The sequence below is a fragment of the Poecilia formosa genome, unplaced genomic scaffold (assembly GCF_000485575.1).
Source record: "Poecilia formosa unplaced genomic scaffold, Poecilia_formosa-5.1.2 Scaffold206, whole genome shotgun sequence".
Classification (NCBI taxonomy): domain Eukaryota; kingdom Metazoa; phylum Chordata; class Actinopteri; order Cyprinodontiformes; family Poeciliidae; genus Poecilia; species Poecilia formosa.
The window spans coordinates 173,912-194,220 of NW_006800145.1; the positions used below are offsets into that span (position 1 = coordinate 173,912).

Genomic DNA, 20,309 nt, shown 5'->3' on the forward strand with positions numbered 1-20,309 from the left:
CTGGTCAAATATTACTACCTGTAGCGTAGCAGCGGTTCAACAGGAGAGCAGAACCTGCGTCTTACATCGCAGCTCGAAGACTTAAATAATTTTGCGGGTTATTTGTTTAGCTTTCTGACCGTCATGCTAATCCGGGTGAGTGTTTGTAGCTGTGCGCTGCTTTACCTGCTGTCTGATCCTCCATATGTCTGATTTACTGCAGTGAGCCTCGATGTAGCCAAACTCTGTCAAGTATGGCAATGTTTTTATGTTGTATTAGATTCGTCATGTTGATGCATTTTGACCTGCTTCAATTTTCCGCCGCAACACGCAAACCTCCCCATTCACTCAGTGCGTTATAGTTCCGCATCGCTTAGGATTTGTTGCTGCGCGTTTGCGCAGAGTGAAGGAAAAAGGAGACCAGCTGCACAGGCAGGCTGCGAAATGAGAAGCAGAGGATCGGTATCGGCAACAAGAGCCAATGATCGCCGATCACCGATCATGCACTTTTTCACGGAAATCGGCCCGATTATGATCGGTGACCGATCGATCGGCACACCTCTAGTATTAACAGTAGAGGGATCATAGCAGTTTAGAGCAAAGACAGTAAAAGACAAAACCTTAAAGCAAATAAAGTTTGCAAAAAGCAATACAGCAGTAAAATAGAAAACGAAAACACACAGGAAATATCTGCTTTCAATGTGAATAAAGAGCAACGAAGACAAATAGATTTTCCAGGTTAGATTTTTGTGTTTCTGACTGCAAAGGTCCAGACTCTCCTGTCTAGATCTGGAGACGACTAAAAGCAGATGATAAAACATGATATTTGGAGTCTGGGGAGCACATAAGGTGGCTTCAGGTTAGATAAATACAGAGGAGCTTCCTTCTGTAGTGCCTTATAGGTCAGCAGAAGGAAAAGCAACACAAGGTCCATATGGAAAAGTCAGCCAGCCATTAAGGTAGAACTCACTGTTCTACCTTAATGGCGACAATGTTTGGTGCGGCACCACCAGCAGCAGAAAAATCCTATTAATTAATATTTCATCAAGGTTGACATTGTTGAAACAAACTATTGTTCTAGAAGTCATTGTTGCTAAGTGCATGCAGTTTCTGCTTTTTAGCAGATCAACAATAACTGTGACCTCTTGAAGTTGCATAAAGTAAACTAATCCTACAATCATGAAACCGTAAACCAGGGACAAATTAGTGACTAGCATTAGAATATTTTAGGGAAGAATTATTGTGTTCTGTCGCAATTGTCTTGCAGAGGATTTTCACACTTATTGAACCCCGACATGTTTAACTGGATTTTTGCCTGACAGATGAGCACAGTGCGTTCTAGTGAAAGAAATCGCAATGTTTTCATTACTTTTGCAAAAACAAATGTAAAAAGTGCTGCCTGCATTTGGGTTCACTCGCTGATTCAAAACCTTTCACGTCTAGGTTTTTGCACGCTCTCCCTGCGTATAACTCAAACTCAGAGAGGATCAAGAGTGTTGCAGTATATTACAGTTTTTGATCTTTATCACAGTTTCTCATTTGGATTTAGGTCTGGTGATGCTTGTCGTTAGTGTTCGGCCTAGCACAGTATTTTTGTGTGCATGTTAAAATTTTTTCCACATATTTTTTGAGTCCCTTTCGACGAGCAGGGCGTCATATGGCTTTTTATCAACAATGGCTTTCTGCCTCCCACTCTTCTTGAAAACAACAGTGGAGTGCATGAATAACAACTGTCCTGTGAACTGATTTCTGAGTTACAATGGACCTCTTGGCTGCTTCTTTGACGATTGCTCTCCTCTGTCCATTTAGGTGGATGGTTGTAACTTCATAGGTTTCCACTTGAGCCATATTCTTTATTTTCAGGTGATAGACTGAACAGAGCTCTGTGAGATGTCCAATGTTAAGGATGTTGCTTTATGTCCTAACCCTTCTTTAAGTCTCCACAACTTTCTCCCCGAACTCTCCTTTTCTTATTAAAACACTCTGTTGTCTAATGTTCTCCAATAAACATCGAAGGCTGTGCCTGAACAGCTAAATTACTCACAAATGAACTCTATTTAATTAGAGTTAATTAGTTTAGTTCTTGATCATTTTTCAGACTTAATTTCATCTGCATTCAATCTGACGCGTCCTTTACGTTTTTGTAATGAATTCGTGACCTCTTCGGGTTCTACCCCAGTTCTCCACTGATCAAGATTGAAACATATTTTCACCTAGAAATTGTTGTGAAAAGTAAAATAAAAAAAAACAGAAGAACTGAGGTTGTACTTCACCGCAGCCTTCACGGTAGCCATAAAACAGCAAATTGCACATTCACACAAGAGTAACTGCATCAAGCTAAAAGAATCGTCAACAGAAATTCACTTCTTCAGGCCTCGGTGGGTGCAGGTTTTATGCTTTGAGCTAGAATTAAAGGACTAATGTTAAAAAAGATCATTGGGAAGATGGACTAAAGAAAGGCTGTCTGGTGCAGCTGACAGAAACAACTTCTCAAATTTAGCGCTTTCCATCAATACTTAGCAGCGGGGAAAAAAATGCATCAAAGGACCTCAAAGTTCCTACTGTCATCTTTTTTTTTTAAGGCAAAGTATGATAATAGCACATAAGCTCTTTCACTGAAGCTGTGACATTCTCCAGAAAAAATGGTTTTCACCTCAGCCTTGCACTCTAATTCCAGCCCCAGAGATGTTTAGCTTGGAGGGACTGCCTCCAAGTAATCCAGAGTCTATTAAAACCAATCTGATCACACAGAGTTCAGATCACGGGACGCTGTTATGATAACTACAGTGTGGCTAACCTCTCTCCTCTATGAAATGCCACAGTGCTGGGACTAAGTAATGGATTTACGTAATGTTAGCACTTACTGACATTATAGTGCAGGGCTAACCGCCACACCTGTGAAAGCCAAATGACAGCTTTTGTCTTGTTGCTTTGCATTTGAACAAAATGCTCCTGTTTCTTAGAGAAAAGCTTAATGGGTTGAGATGGAACGCATTGCCACGCGAAGCCGACTCCATCTTTTAGCAAGCTTCCCTTCAAAAGAGGTTCAAAGCGCCGGAATGGAGATGAAACGTCACTTTAAAGAAAAGATGTCTTGACACTTCGACTGAACAGAGGCATTTTCAAGGAGGCACGGGCATAATATGGATTTATCTGTTTCTCACGCTGCAGCGTGTTTGAATCTGTCTGTCAGTCACTACGTGTGCTGAATATGATTTACAGATTTTTAAGAACCAAGAATCAGGGGACAACAAACGTCTGCACGAATCTTTGCAAAAAGAAATAAATACGAAAAAAGCCGGCTTTATCACAAAGGTAAATATTTTTTTTTTTTTTTTGCCACAAAAAAAAGGGAAATACTTTTCATTACCCTGCACATGTAACCCACTGACCATGATATTTTAAGGTTCACTTCTGTCGAAGGAGTGGGAGTTTTTTTTGTTTTTTTTTTGCTTGTGGGCAGCCTATTAGGATTAAAGCAGCAACATGAAGGATCCGGCCCAGAGATTTCTGCATGTGAGATAGAACTGGGGTTTTGTGCAATCAATATATTTGTTAGTTTAGTGAAGACAATGCATTTCAATGGATAACCATAAGCTATTTTGAGTTTATGTAAACAACTGCAACAATGTGGCGCTTTTAATTTGAGTGGCGTGGTATCTTGGGGCCACCAAGTCTCTATAACAACCATATCACGGTGTCTGTATGACAACCAGTTGATTAAGAAGTGATGTCAGAAAAAAGTATTTTCTGACTTAACATCCAAAATGTGAACATGGTGTATTTGCTAAATTCTATTTGTTCTTGAGTTATAACAAACTGCCCCTTGTTCTACGTTACGATCTTGAAAATTGGCTATTGAGAGACCATTATTTGCTGGAGGTATGGACTCTGTTGAAGATTTAAATGATTTGATCTGATTAAAATAAGATTTCTTAAACATTCCTCTTGCTCCCACTTTAGTTGCTCAATATTTGGAAGCATGAGCAACACAGATTTAATGGTTTGTTCACTTCCTCTCCTGCTATTGGCAAACTGCAATTTTAAAAGAGTGCAAAAAATTTACTTCCTTGTTTATAACTTCTCCTTCTTTTTGTTGATTGGCAATTGAGAGAGATGAGAATCAAACAGAATTACATGGGAAGCTAATGGTAAGGATAACCTCTTAACTAGACATAAGTTTAGTCTTCGAGATGAAACTGGGACTAAACCTTTCCAGGAACAAGTACTTGCAAACAGATTACACCAAACTGTCTGCTGAATGCTACTAAAGTCAACCGAAATACCACCGAATTGCCTGAACCTCTGTTTGAGAATCATTGTCACAGAAATCTAAGTGCTATCCCACTGGCACACAAAGTATTACCAGCAAGGGTGGATTTTGTTTAAAAAATGAGCCATTTCTCAATTTTTCTTTTTTCCTCTCTGTGGAAAAAAATATGCCGTAATAAGGGTCTGTCATTTAAAAAAAAAAAAAAATTAAATGAAATTATTATTAAGATTTTACCACATGTTTCCAACAGGTTCCAATAAACAAATACCAATTACAAATCTGTTTGGGGTAAAGATAAATAAATAAATAAATCAGTGGATGGCTTTAATTCAGGGGTGTCCAAGTCCAGTCCTTGAGAGTGATCGCCCAGCAACGATTTGACTGGATATTAATCTAAATTATGAGGTTTTTGTTGTTACTTCAAAATGATTTTAATGTGCAGTCAGTTCTGAATATTCCCATGCCTTAGCTTGCTGTCAACCAACGTAGCAGCCCACACTGTTTGAGAGTAAATAATGAAAGAATCAAATCCATAAAAGAAAAAAAAATCCACTGAGATGCAGAAGATGACATTGTTGTTTCAAATAAAAAAGCAAAAATAAAACCACACTTCAAGCACACAATCATCTTGAAATTACTGCACTTTATCTGCAAAACATTTACTACAAGAATATGTAAATAAAATTAATTTGGGAAAATACACCCAGGACCCAATAAGGAGCGCACGTGTATTCACATGTATTCACATGTATTCACATGTAGCCACCAGTGCTAGTATGTACTTTTGACTAATGTCTTACAAAGTACGTTTTTCTGGATCGGTCCTCTGAAATCAGGTCTGTTCAGAGACTGAGAAATCCATCTGCCTCCCCCAAATCACATTCTGACACGTCTCGCAGTCAAATCTTGCCCCCAAGGCGTAAAACGAGGGAACATCTTCAATCTCAGCCTGAACACAATAGGAGCCTGTAAGGCACCGCAAAAATGGATTGGGGTTGCTAAAACCGCAGAAACCTCTGCCGGAAACACGACTTTCTATAAATACAAGGAACTCGCCTCAGCTGCCAAGTTCGTTATTCTCTCTCTCTCTCTCTCTCTCTCTCTCTCTCTCTCTCTCTCTCTCTCTCTCTTTCTCTCTGTCTCTCTCTCTTTCTGTCATGGTGGGCTCTGCACAGTTATTTATACTGCATCATCATTCAAACACTGGGCAATCGAAAGGAATAAAGCACAAACAGGAAAAATAAAAGCAGCGGAAGCGTGGTTCTTCTGCTCAGGGAACATCTCTCTCTTCCCGCTCTTCCTCTGAGAGTGGGAGTGGGTTAGGGAAGCCCGGTACCAGGCCCCGATGCTTCTGCTGCTGATGATGATGATGTTGGTGTGGCAGGTTTCCCATGTGTGCCAAAAATACTTTTGCGCTCGCCCACTTTGGTCCCCAGCCGCCTGAGCACTGTTTGGTTCTACAGCACGGATGAGTGAGACCCGTAATTCAGCTGTAGGATTGTGATGCTGGAGTGGCCCAGTGTTTCTTTAACCGTGCCCCCCCCCCCACACCCCTCCCACCCCACATCCCCCTCATCCTTCCCAGACTCCTCCACACACTCACACTGCTCCCACCTTGCCCTGTTTTCTGTGCTGGATCCACCTTGCAGCACTTTGACAGTCCAAAACCTGGGCCCAGTCCAACTTCTGCACCTGGTGTTATCTAACTGCCTGAACAACTTGCAGAGAAAACTCGCAGAAATAAACACTGGCATCTGATTTTTTATTTTTTTTTTCCCCCCCCAGTTTTACGACCTGCACAACTGATTCAAACGGAATAATTTTTACTATTAGAAGACTGACTGCGCAGTGTTTGCAAAAATATTCATACCACCTCAGTGAAACTTCAATGTGCCATCAGAATTTGAGCAACATAACGAAGTGCATGGTTTTCAAACGTTAGGGAAATAGTAGAGGGTTTTAAAAAAAAAGACAACCTAAAGCTAAAGGGTTAGTTAATGAAACAATGTCCCAAGCTTTCAACATCTCAGAAACCACACTTGAGTTGTAGAAGATTTGGCACATTGGCAAACCTACTATAAAGACATTTATAGTAGGTCTAAACGGGCAGGCTGGACAAGGAGAGAAAACAAAGCAGCTAAGAGGGCCATAATAACTCTGGGGGAGTTGCAGAGATTCACAGCTCAAGTGGGAGAATCTGTGGAGAGGACAATTATTTTTTTGCACTCAAAAAAATCTGCCCTGTACAGAAGTGGAATACTAAAAATCGTTGTCGAAAGAAGACAGTAAGAAGTCCTGTTTACCATTTGTCACAGTCCATTTGGGGAACACAGGAAATTTGTGGGAAAAAGCTGCTCTGGTCAGATGAGATCAAAATGTAGCTGCTTATTCCATTAGCAAAATGTTATAAGCAACACTGCCCATAACCCTGAACACGTCAGCCTTACAGCAGAACATGGCGGTGCACGTATGATGCTGTGGGGATGCTCTCCTTCAACAGTCAACACAGCTGGTCAGAGTTGGTGAAAAAATGTGTAAAGTTAAATACTGTCAGGGTCGCAATAACTCAGTGTTTAGTTACTCATAGGTTTAAGTTTTATTATTGCATTTTCATTTCTCTCATGTTTTGGTATATTGATTTTGTTACTTTCCCTAAAGTCTGGGTTTCTTTTGTGCTTATTCTATGTCAAAAACTCCTCAATTTCTTCATCCCCAGATGCTTCCATATTGTAATAAGATTCATCCAATTATTAAAGCAGTAGTCACTCCCTCAATGTGTGTAGCTTAACAGGTTTTACAATTCTTTGTCAGATCCTCTTGTTTCATGCATGTTTTTCCTTAGGTCTCCATCTGATCAGGTCCAGTTTGTGTATACCTCTCGTGATTTGTCAAGGTAGGAAAATCCTGAAAGAAAACCTGTAAAGGCTGGAACAGACAGGATGGAGAGTCACCTTCTGCATGACTAAATAAATAAATAAATAAATAAACAATACAGTCAGGATTGCAATGAAATGATTAACATCAAAATGTTTTCATATATCATAGTGAACCTGTCAAAGTCCAGACCTAAATAAAATGCCAAACGTCTAGACAAATGCACCCCACACGTTTCAGATTTTATTTGAAACAAATGTTGGAAACCACTGTGTAGTTCTGTGCTACTTTGTGTGGATCTATCACAAATCCTAATAAAATACAATGGAGTTTGTAATTGCAATGTAACAAAAATGCAAAAGGGTTTAAGAGGTATTAATACTTCTGCGAGGCACTGTATGTTGGAGACAAATGCAAACATCTGCTTCATAGCACTTGAGGTGATATGAGTGAATCTCGCAAAACATGCAGCTAATTGCATGTACTTTTGACCAGCAGAAGTTAATAGGTCTACATATTCTGGTCTCTGACTCATCTGCACCCACACTGATTTCTATTTGTTGCTCTTTTCTCTCAGAGGGTGACACTGCAGTGTTTATAAAAGATACCTTGTTAATTAGAAAGAACTGTTTCTGCTGCTGCTTTATTTGCTGCACGTCCACTCATTACGCAGACATGCAGTACAAACAGATTCAAACAAATAGCCAACAGTAGGCATGTGAGGAAACAGATGAAGAATGTTAAGAGCTCGCAGCTAACAAAAGTAACTATGGAAACGGCCGGCTCTACATTGCACCGGCTTCCACAGCTCTCTCCAGAAATAAAAACTGTTGGGCTAAGAGCGAATCAGGTAAAGACAAAAGATCCTGGGTGAACCTATTTATAGTGGGCCTTACATAACATACATAGACCTATGTTGGCTGAGGCGAGTTTGGTACTACACAGTAAGCTTCCACTGAGGGGCGGGTGGGTGTGGGGGGGGGAAGCAAAGGCAGAGTACACAGATCCAGAGATGCTGGATCCCTGAAGCACATTTTGCAAGCAGGCACATAGTATAAACAGCTACCAGCATGGCGCGGATCATGCTGTCTGATGTCAGCGGGGCCGGTGAGGTCAGTGATGTCAAAGCTGGAGTTTCACAGACAACATTAACATGCAGTCATCTCATTAAGCATGGATCCAAGAAATAGCCGATGGCCACAAGTCTTCAGGTGTAGCCCACACAAGCACGGGGAAAAAGAAACTGCACATTCAAGGATGCACAAGTTCACTGGATCATTCGTATCTGAGGCAAAAAGTTGTGTCACACTCGAAAAACACATATTATCACACGGCCTCGGGACACAGAATCGGACATCTGAAGTGAGACACTGTGAATGCACGAGCCCACATATGCAGGGAGCCAGTCCAAGAGCCGAGCAGTGATCGCGCAGAAATACAGCCTGCCAACATATCTTAAATCCTAATTGAGCTATTAGCATAATTATCCACTTATAACTGCTTTAATTCTAAGTAGCTCTCTCTATTGTGCGTAAAATGATAGCCAAGCTGTAGTGAAAAATCCACTTTTCCCACTCACAAATGCCTTATTAATTAGCTCCCTCTAGCATACCTTCCCAGTAATTACATTCATTACAGCAGTCAGTGCTGGGGACTGGGGGGCCCACTTTTAGACAGCTTTATAATAACTGCATAGCTATGCTGATTTCCATTATTAGAGACAAAAAATATATATATCTACAGTGAACAGAAGCAGTGTTTTTTTTTTTTTTTTTTTGGTCAGTGCATCCAAAGCACATTTATAGCACTCACTAATATTAACCGTCCAGAAGCTCTGATCAGGTTGGGATGGGATGACATGATATGCAAATGAACACTGACTCATCTGTTTATTATGCAGTCACATTAGTTAGCTCTGATGCCGTTTGGCTATTATCCCATCTCCCTGTGAAAAAAGGGGGTCTCGGGTGAGGGGGATGGATTGCGCAGTGAGTGTTTTAGTCACACAGACTGTGTACACTCTTCAAAGAAATGAATCCGATGCAGTTATAATCAGGAGAATCCATTTCGCACGAGTAAGGAGCGGCAAAAACGGAGCGAACGGATGTGTCTCATCCACGGTAGAAATCCCTGAATACTGCTCCCTGCGTCACTGGGTCAAAGGGTCAAACGCCGAGCTTTGGTCCTTTCTGACCTCCCTGAAGCATGTCATTTCACTTCATACGTCTGTGTTTTTCATGTCAATTAAAATAATAACAATGGAAGCGGGGAAGAGTTAACAACCAGTCTCTGGAACTGGGAAATGTAAAACATTTGGCAAAACTACCAGCGTGCAGCTTCACAGCCTACTTGCTGTTCTGCTAACTGACAGAGGCCCTATTTATAGCCATGCAACCTTACAGCACCATGCTAAGCTTTCAGCGATACAACTGCGAATCTAGCCCATTCAAAGGATTCATGAAAGTCTAGAGGCTGGAACCCGATGGTCACATAAGCATTCTGAGTGCTGCTCAGTACCACAGGTTTTTTTTTTTTTTTTTTTTCTTAATACATACGATGGCAAAGCATTAACAAGGAACACTGCCACTGTGTGTCCTGCTGTGTGAATGTATGCCAGCACATGTCAAGGAGTGAAAAGAATTTGCCATCAATGTACTCCATGCCTTTTGATGTGGGGTAATTAAGCACCAGGCCCTCACAACAACCGTGCTCCATGGAAACCGATGAAAAAAAAAAAAAACTGACGTCAGCTAGAGGCCTTCAAATGTGCCATTTGAAAAAGGAAAAAAATGATCAGGCTGCTGTACTTAAGGTCACAGTATTGAAGCTACTGTCTGCCTCAGCTGAAATAGTAACAGCTGCCTTCTACATCGGGGGGGAAGTGTACAATTTAATTTCAAGGCTTGAAATAGGAAAGAAAAAAAAATAGGGAAAAGGAACAGTTATATTTGTTAATTTTTATTTTCTAACATTCAAAAATGTAGAATCTGAACTGCAATCCAGTGCTTTGCAACACTTCAGCTGAACTCTTTACAGCCACAAACCTCGAAGCATTTTCGTTTTATCCCTTTGAAGACGAGGTCTAAATGGCCATCCCGGCGCGCAGTCTCTCTTCTCAGTGCGTCAGCGCTCGCTATGAAGCCATGTAGCGATAGCTAGCAAAACTACTAACACTGCACACACCACGAACTCTAACAACACACTTATAGTCTAAAAAACCTAGTAAAATCCACAGCATGGCTGCGCCCTAGTTTCTTGCCATATCCAAGTCCCCCACCTCCCCCCCACCGTCTCTCTCTGCATGTCTCCGTTCTACCTAGCAACAGACCGTCAACACATTTTCATTGGTTGTTTCGAAATGTGGTATATTTAGACCCCACAAAATAAGGCGGAAATTATCAATCTTATTTCTGGCTTTATTTTGAAGTAGATAACCACAAAACCAATATAAAAACACCACTTTTATAAAGTTTGAAGTCCGTGCTGTCCAACAGAGTTGAAATGAAAACTCGGTATGCGTCCATGTTATTACGAAGCCTTATAAATGCGTCACATGCTTGTACGCCGCACGGCGGGCAGCGACAACATAGGGTTATGTAACAGAACAATATAATCCAAAACATAACGGTCAAGTGAAGGGAAATGATACAGGGTTTTCAACTCTTTTCTTCTTTTAATGAGAAATATCAAGTGTTACATATTTTACATTCTCCCCCTTTACTCTGACGAGAAGAAAGCCATAAGAAGTCCTGTTTAAAGTTTGACCTAAGTCATGTAGGAGACACAGCAACCAGATGAGACATAATTTAACCTTAATGCAAATTATGCATGGCCATATTCAGGTTAATGCTGAACCCGTCATTTCTGTGGTTAAGCATTATGTTCTGGGTGCATTTCCTCAGAAGGAATAGGAAAGCCTGTATACATATTTAGTCCGAGACACAGTTTTATAAACCTTCCGTCACATCCTTAAAAGAAAAACCTGCAAAAAGTGTTTCCAGAGTGAAAATGTTTTTTTGGGGTAAAACTGTCTTTTTCTGAAATTACTGCTCATAACTTTGAAAGAGGTTTGGTATGAAAGTGGACCTTGGGGCAGGATTAAAAGAGCTGTCTGAGGCCTTCAAAAAGAAAATTGTAGCAGCCGATGAGTCTATTAGGGGTTTAACCAGGTCTCAACAGAACTTGAAAGCAGCCATTCAACAACATGGAAAATACAAGTGAAGGAAATTCAAAACTGCCAACGTGCTCCGATCTGACTGTCCAGGCAACTTTACCAGAAAAGCAAACCAACAAGATGCCTAAAAAAAAAAGTCTCCAAAAACCTTAAAATGTCATCATGGGTCCTACAGCAGCTTCTTGCTATTGTTCATATAAATGTTTGATTAGACAATCAGAAAGAGGAGGAACATGTTTGGGAGGCGTGCAAGGAGAAAACCTTTCCTCTTTATAAAAGACGAAACCCAGTTAGTCAATGAAAATGCACAGGCATCAGGACTTCCACACTAATGCTCTTTGGTCAGATTAATCTAAAATCTTACACCAAAAGAACAGAGGAAATGTTAGGCATAAACTAAATATGTCACTCCAGCAAGCATATTTAGTGTATGAAGTGTCATTGTTTGAGGATGCTTTGTTGCAGCTGTGCCACTAAAGACTGGGTGACACTAAGAAATGTTAAGCTCTTAAACAGTCAAAGCTGAGATCTGTATACTTCATTTGATTTGAATTTCGTGAGCATTTCCTAATAATAATAAAAATAGACCTTTCAGACAGATTTTACAGACATGCATTTCATATAAATTTTTATTCTTCCTTCTCTCTTTATCATAAATGCATCTGGGGCAACAGCTGGGTGCAGGCAGGTGAGATTTACTCTGGATTGGAAACTAAATTCTGAAAACATCCCTGTCTTCATCGGGCAAACAGTTCACCAAGTTTGCAGCTCAAGGATCAAGTTTCAGTATCCAATTTCCTTGCAACAATAGTTCAGCCTGTAAAAAGAAAAATCAAACTGACAAGAAATATTTAAACCATTTAATATTTTGACAAAACAAATCCAATACTTCAGCTTTGTTTTCCCTTGCCAGACAAACCACAATGTACACAAAATGCCTGCTATTAGAAACAGTCATTTTAGAAACGTTGAGTCTTTTTAGAAAGTGTGAACAAATATCAAAACTGACTGATATTCAAGACATTGAATCAAAAGAAGAATACATGTGAGAAAATGGCACGATTACATATAAACCTGATTTTGCCAAGTGAAAGTACAACTCAAAATTACGAAACAGGTGAATTAACCAGCTGCCCATTGAAAACTGTCCTTGGATTTCACCAATTAGGCTTGCAATTTAACAAATACAGATGTCCGTCTTCATTTCCGACAATCAATTGGCACATAGTGTGAATGCAGATCAGTGACGATTTTACAAATGTAGTTGTATCAAGACAGCAGAGTTGTACTTGCAGAAAAGATATATCTTTTGTAAATAGTGAAAAAACAAAAAAGTGTTAATATCTTAAAGGGTTCATCAGGTCCCAGGGGCAGACCCAGAATACTGACCCTTCTGGTCAGGATAATCTTCATGGAAATTTTTATTTTCACATAAAATCTGAATGTTGAAAGAAAGGGACAAATAGACTTCAAACAGAAATTATTTGCTATGGCAATGTTATGACTTGCACAATTATGAGGAAGGGTCCTGACCTGATAGCTGCTCAGCGGTCAGTTACTGACACTCTCCACAAGGAGGCTAAGCCACAAGAGGTCAATGCCAAAGAAGCTGGCTGTTCACAGAATGCTGTATTGAGGCATGTTCTTGGAAAGTTGAGTGGAAGGAAAAAGTGTGGTAGAAAATGTGCACAAGCAACACAGGTGACTGCAGTCTTTAGCAAGAGTTCGGAAAAGATTCGCAATGCTGCAGGAGTCGGTGTTTCTAGAGTGCCCACACCCAATAATGTCGACAATCTAAAGTCACTATTAAAGCAACCTGGGCTGCCTTCACACCTTAGGCTGATCACCTCCATGACAGCCCTCGTTGATGAAATAGTTCCTGCAAGAGGAGCTCCAACAAAATTCAAGAGTATATACTGTACGGCATATAAACATACTTTTTAGTAGGTTGACATATACAATTTTTTGGCAACAGTTTTATGTAATCTAGTTCTCAGGGAAATTGAATTTGTGGGTTCTTGTCAGCTGTGACCCCAAATTACCAAAGTTAACAACATACATTTTCAGTACGTCACTCTGTTTGCAATGCATAAAAAGAATAAAAGAAGAGTTTCACTTTTTTAATTGAATAACTGAATAAAATTACATTTATCAATAATATTCTAGTTTGTGGGGCAGCTGTACGTCTGTCCTAATCTTCCGGAAATGAGAGTTTTAATATTAAAAGGTGCAAAAGAGGTACAATATTAGAGGATTCACAGTAAAAAATAAAAGTATCCGTACCCCTTTAAAATTTAGACTTAAAGAAATATTTTAATTTCACAAAATATCCCTTCTGGTGAGAAGTAACGTTAGTGTTGCAGAATGGCCCTGGAGGTCGCGACTTGAATCCGATACAAAATATACAGAGGGAGATAAAGATTAAGGTATGAAAGCCCTGGAAATCATCACCAAAGATGAGGAAATATGCAAAAAGCTGATTAGTAGTTTGAAGAAGAAGGGATCCAAAACCTATCATTGAAGAGGGTATAAAAAAAGACTTTTTTTATTAAATGCAAATAAAAAATTATATATACACACACACTTTTTTTTATTTTTGCCAATTTTACATGTTATTTGAGAGTAGTCTGTCCAAATTAAAACCAGAACCAAACATATTGTTGAACGAAAACCGTTCTAAATCAAAATCTTTCAGGTGTATGCATCATTTTGGGCTACGCTGCATGTCCAATAAGGAAATCAGCAGCAAGAGCTGCACCCAACACCTGCTTAAATGTTTTCCAGTGGTGGAAATATATACATCTGTCATTTTTATTAAAGGGTTCATACGAAAATGTGATAATGACAGAAGTAATTTCTCTTCTCATTTCTGTCACCATAGTCAAACGGACTACATTTTTACATCTTAACAGTCAATGCTTCCTGAATTAAAGCAACAAAGAGATGGATCAGATGGCATCAGTAATGCTCGGCCATCATTAATACTGTCAAGGATGACCAGCCAGTGAAGGGGTGGCTTCCTTGGCCCCTGCCAGTCCCATCGTTGTACTGTTCCCAGATATACCCTGTTTCAACGAACTGCGCATAAACATTGTTTATAATATTAGTCCTGAGTTCCTTATAAAGATCAGCTGCCTTCTCTTGGTATGGCCCTTCCGTGTTGCCATAGTGGTAGAGAGCTCTGACTGCCAGGTAGTTGATGTTGATCCAAACTGGTCCCCTCCAGTAGGGGGGATCGTGCTCCGTGTTTCGCTCCATATACAGTGGATCAGTCTTCGAGAGAGAGCGCAGGCCAAAGGGCGTCCACAGCTTGGTGGGGTCTCTCATGTCTCGGAGGATGTGTTCCAGTTTTGGCGAGTCGGGCTGGAGGATTTGGAGTAAGAAGGGGAACAAGCTGACATAACCCAGAGCGTTGACGTACTGCAGCTTGGGGGCCCTGCGGACGGAGCGCACGAGACGCGCCACGGGGAACTGATGGCGGGGTTGCCCGGGCGGTACGTACACCTTCTCCCGCTGCAAGGAGACGTTTTGTGTGTGGTTGCCATAGTCACTGAAGGCACGGTGTTGCTCTGACCAGTGAAGGTCGTTGAGCAGGTTGTTGTCTCTGAGCACATCGTGTAGGACTTTGTAGTCCTGATGGGGCTCGCCTAGAAGTTGAGCGATGCTGGCCATGATGCCTGAGGACAAGGCCATCCAGCAGTGCAAATCCACATGCCGCTCGTCTGCGGAGGGATGAGAGGCCCTTGGGTAATCGTCCAGTCCAGAGGTTAAAGTTTTAGGATTGAGGTACAGGTTAGTGTCCTTGTCTCGTCCACGCCAGCGGTACGAGTTGGGCTTTGGCCCCGTCTGTGTGGTGTTGTACCACTCAAACCAGGTCTTCAGCCTGGGGAACAGCCTTCGAAGGAAAGGCAGGGTTGGTTTAGTAGCTGCCTCATCTGACTTTGAAGAGAGCTGTTCAATTAGCTCCTGCAGAGCTAAGAAGAGGGTAGGTGGGTTCGCATTTTCGTTCCGCTGAACAATAAATTCGGCTGGGACTTTACTGCGAGCCTCGTCTCCAAGAATCTGCTCACGGGGGATCCAGCCTTCGATGTTCATTAGGTCAAACCAGTGGCCGATCGCCTCTCTGGTCAGCTGAGGATCCCACTTACTCAGCAGCAGCTGGTGAAAACCCTCATCCCAGAGGAAGCCTCTGGGGAAGAAAGAGCGTGACGGTACAGCAGTGAATAAAGTGCCTCCGGGGTACAGGAGAGGGTATTCGTTGTAGACCGACTGCACCACTGACTCGCCATAAAAGTATCCCATTCCACCCAACATGTTGCTGAGCGCCGCTTTGGCAAATTTAATATGCGTCTGGCTAAAACCTTTACTCTCCAGTCCAAATATTTTCTCGAACTTCGCATTGAACTCAGCTTTCCTCCTTTCCAGCTCCTGAGTCATGATGGAGCCGACGAGCTGGTTGGGGCGATTGTAGAAACTTCCAGACTCAAACAAAACTTCAATCTGGAAAGGCGTCTGGACGGTCACCTGGTGGACCACGAAGTCGCTTTCTTTCCGTGGGTCAGCAGCTTTCTGCTGGTTCTGGTGATGGGGCGGCTTGTAGGTGTCCACACCTATGTAATGCCTCTTCTCACCAGATGGAGGGCTGAAGACAAACCTGCGGTTCAGACTGAGCTTCACAATGTCAGTCAGCTTCTCTAAACCGGGAGACAAGGTCTGAAGATAGTTGTAACTAAAAACAGATGAGAAAAAAAGAAAAAGAAAGAAAAGGACAAAATAGACTTAATTGCTTCCAATCAATTCATGATAAGTGGCTGATAGAGTCATGGCAGAAGAAAAAAAGACAACCACCCCACTTTAAATCTAGAATTTTATGCAATTTCTTAACTTCTAGTAATTTTAGGGTGTACATACCTTCTTATAAACTTTTCCATTTGGGTTTTCTCTTGGCATGTGGAGACTGTGTAATGTGGTATGTAAATATGAGACTACATTTATCTCCTTGCTAATTCAAACTGCTTTTGGTCTGGTGATTAATATACTAAGGATAGTATCGGAAGCACTTTGCTGCCACCTCTTGATCAGAATGTGAACAGCATCTAGTTATTTTTTAATTTTTTTGTAGTATTAACACCATTTTTGAATAACTTATCATCTGTTTTTTTGTGGAAGCATAAAGCTGCCACCCAGACAAAAGAAAAACAGATTTATTTCACATGAAAACTTTGCTGTACTAATAATATACTTTTTATGTTTGCACAATATATCAAATTACAATTTACTTCTTATACTTGAATATATCATGTCATTGCAATACACATATTTTCCACATAAAAAAGTTTGTTATAACTAAACTTGTTATGTTCTGTATATTCAAATCAGAGCAGATGCATATCCTGATTAGCACAAAGCTTAAATCATTTCTCGTATGTATTTTTCCTCCACAAAGCTGATATGATTTAGAAATATCACACGTGTACATTCATATACAAAAATGCCAGTTTTATCCTCCAGTGCCACCTAGTGTTTTTTTTTTCCCAAGTCCTGTTTTCTTTCTACTAAGTTAAATGCTTCCCTCATCTAAAAAACTTCAATCTGAAGAATTATTGAAGGATTTTTTTAAAAATAAATGGCTTTCCATTTTCTTATATTTAGATTTTATTTCTGTATTTTTCTCTGAATCTTCTCTTACTTATATTTAGAAAAGGCTGTTGTTTATGAGTAGTTTGTTTCATTGTGCCTTAACATCCAAGTTTAAGATAAGGCATCTTTAACTTGTGGGTTTAAGGAACAGAAAGGTGCTCCTTAAACTCACAAACATCTGCCTTTAGAGTGATATTTAGGTTGATATTTCCTGTCATTCTAGTATTATCAAAAAGTAGCAGTTATGTATTGCTTGTACATTAAAGCAACATTTGTGTCTGGCCTGATTTTGTGTATTTACCTGGCATATTTCGTGCTGGATAATTCCCCAGTAACAGGCTTCCTAAAAGTGATTTTGAAGTTTCCCAGTTCCTCTGAAAACCCAGTGATGGAAGCAAGGCGATTCTTCTCCTCCATGTGAGTCTGCAGCGAGCCCTGCGTGTCTGCTGCTGCGTAAAACATCAGCGATATAACCGGAGGCTGGGGAGCTGAGCTCTGCAGGGCAACGACAAGACAAAGCAAACATCCTGCATTTCTTAAAAAAATAACTGTAAAATGGCCATCCCAAATCACTCGGAGCATCATTCTGACTTTGAAAGGACGTATTTTGCAGAACTTCACAACGAGCTCCGTTGACACTCACATGCTGTTTGGCTGTGATCCTCCAGGTCCAGTCTCCTCCATGATCCCCACCAACCCTCTTGACAAACTCAGTGGTCAGGGTGAAGTCGTTATCTCGAATTTCCTGGACGCCGAACGTCAATCCGTCGTGCATGAGCCAGCCGTAGCCTTGCAAACGATCGCCCTGCTCACAGGTATGCCTGAGGTTCATGTCCGAGTTGGAAAACTGCCGCATCCACATCATCCCTGTGCAAAAATGGAGCAAAAATAAAAGATGGACTTAAGCATCTTAAATTTATTTGTTTTTAAATTGCTAACTGATACAAATGTCAGTTAGCATCATCAGAACTCATATTTGTATGAGTTCTGATGTGCAAGACAAAGTTCAGTATAAAAAAATAAATAATAATAATGAAATTATCTTGGCCACCAGTCAGAAATCCTATCAGAAATCACAATCAGAAATCCTACCCTACCATTTTCACAATTTGTAACAAATGTTTACCAAGCTGGGTTTGTGACCACCTACCCGTCACGACGGACCTGGGGCTTCTCGTTTTCATGCCGAAGTAGACCTGAGGCCTGTAAGAGCCCCAGAACCTCTCTGAGGAAACCTTTGCAGTGGTGCTGTTGGCGTCGAGAACGCGAGGTGATGGATGCAGAGTCACCACGCGCTTCGACAGACTGGACCGCATGTAGACGGCATAGAAGAACCAGATGAGGCTGAATATGCAGAGCCCAATGGAGATATTGATGAACAATTTTCCAAAGTCGGTTTTCTTTTTTTTCTCTTTGCGATTAAGTGCAGAGGGCCTCTCGTCTCTCCTTGAGTAGGGAGGAGCGTCACCCGTCACCACCCTCTTCCTCTGCCTGCCCATCCTGCCCTTCTGAAGAGAGAGAACGAAGAGGAACAACATTCATTTTTCTAAAACGACTTAGATTTTATGTGTAACAGAAGCAAAGTCACTGATTAGATAACCATTTATGCAAGAGACATCCGAGTTATTATTTCTCCATAAATTGTGCAGACATTATTGTTTAAGCAGGGACTGGGGGGCTGGGGGAAGCGTTTTTTCAATGCACAGCAACAGGTGGTGGAGGGGCACCTCTGTTGTTCTAAGTTACATACAATGAGGGAAAACTCAACAATACGCTTTTTGATATACCCTTTTTATTACTCAGGCACAACTAAACTGCAATTCTTTAGATGTGTCATATAAACAATTACACAGTGGATTATGCCACGTGTTGTTCTGCATTTAATCTTATTTTGTTTCGTATTTTAGGGCGAAACAAAAATACCTAATAAAACTTTAAAACGTGTTTATGTAAAGCCGATCTTTAAGTATCTATGAGGACAAAAAGTAAGCAGAAAAAAAATAGTTCGGTAAATCTGGATGTTTTAATCGCAATTACTTTGGCTAGGCATTTCTACATTACTGGGACCACACGATTTTCGTATTTTACTAAAACAAATAAAAATACCCATAGATACAATCCTGCTACTGTGCGTTTCTTTCCTTTGGGAGCCTTATATAGCGCCCTAGCTAATGTTAAGCTAGAAAGGTGGATAATGCTCCCAAATACGCCAGGTCATCGTAGAGCTGGTTATAAATTAAACTGGGTGTGCATTTAACCTTCGTTAAATACAAAGTGTGACAGATTCAGCGGGTAGCCCGCCTGAGTATTACCGTACATGCTTCACGCTGCTGCGCTAAAAGCTAACGCAAGTTTTGACAACTACAGCCAGCTGATGTAAAAACATATCTTCGCTTAAGCCGAGTTTTAGTAAATGCGGCTCTGTTTTGCAGTTCTAGCTTAATGTTCATTGACAAAGTGGATGACTGACCTGTGGAAACAAGCAGATTCTCAGCTGCTTCTCATGATCCTTCGCTGGCTAAGCCTGCTAGCCACTTCCTAGTTCACGACTGGCTTCCACTGACGTGTACATACTCAAGTGTTGCAGTGGATCATCCACACCTGCTATAAGCCTTCAAATATAAGAAAGGCGCCGTTTTAAAATGTACGGCATGGTCATTATTATTATTGTTATTATTAATAATAAAAATAAAAGCAGGAACAAAAACAAGGAACATTATAGCCCATGTTTGTCCTCTGAAATTGGATATTTAAGGATATTAACATGAAGTCGCTCTAAATCCTAATGCACAGTCATGGAGAAATCTTGGATTTTCTCCCTGTGTTATTAGTTAAAGCCAAAAAGTGCACCATGGATTTTCGTTTTGAAACCGCTGTTGCATATTCCACAAACAATTAACGTATACGTTTTTACGAAAACTTTTCTTTTGTTGTTAAAACGGATAACTTCTTAATTTTCAGAAATGCTTCTCTTGTACAGCGTTTTATTTTCAGTGCCCATCACAATTTCAAAACAATTTCTATTCTTCATTATTTTAGTCAGAAATTATTCTGAACTCCAGCTAAGAGCTCAAAGAGACCTGAGCAATGGTTTACTTAGTTCTTTGAAAGCTTTCATAGTTTGTCAAACTCAAACTTCAATGCATCTTAGTGAGAATATATGTAATAGGCCATCTTCTGTCATAACGTTTCTGTCTTCTAAATGGCTGGTAGCAAACAAGACTTGTTTGTTTTGTTTGCTCTTCCATGAACTAAGTATGGACTTCACAGTAGTGATTTCCCATTTGTGCAGCTCCTCCAGAGCCAACCTTTTCAGGATCATGATTTAGTAGGTGTGCCATCTTCTTTCCATTTTCAGATGTTTTAAAC

General features: G+C 40.6%; 1 protein-coding gene across 1 annotated transcript; it reads right to left on the minus strand.

Moving 5' to 3' along the window:
* Nucleotides 1-12,145: 12,145 nt before the first annotated feature.
* On the minus strand, nt 12,146-19,524 carry mogs (mannosyl-oligosaccharide glucosidase). Its single transcript, XM_007567253.2, has 5 exons — nt 19,411-19,524; nt 18,091-18,448; nt 17,584-17,807; nt 17,242-17,435; nt 12,146-16,029 (listed from the first exon to the last, which is right to left on the minus strand). The coding sequence occupies exons 2-5, from the start codon at nt 18,437-18,439 to the stop codon at nt 14,259-14,261; spliced, it is 2,538 nt and encodes an 845-aa protein (XP_007567315.1). The 5' UTR covers nt 18,440-18,448; nt 19,411-19,524; the 3' UTR covers nt 12,146-14,258.
* Between the last annotated feature and the right edge of the window lie 785 nt (nt 19,525-20,309).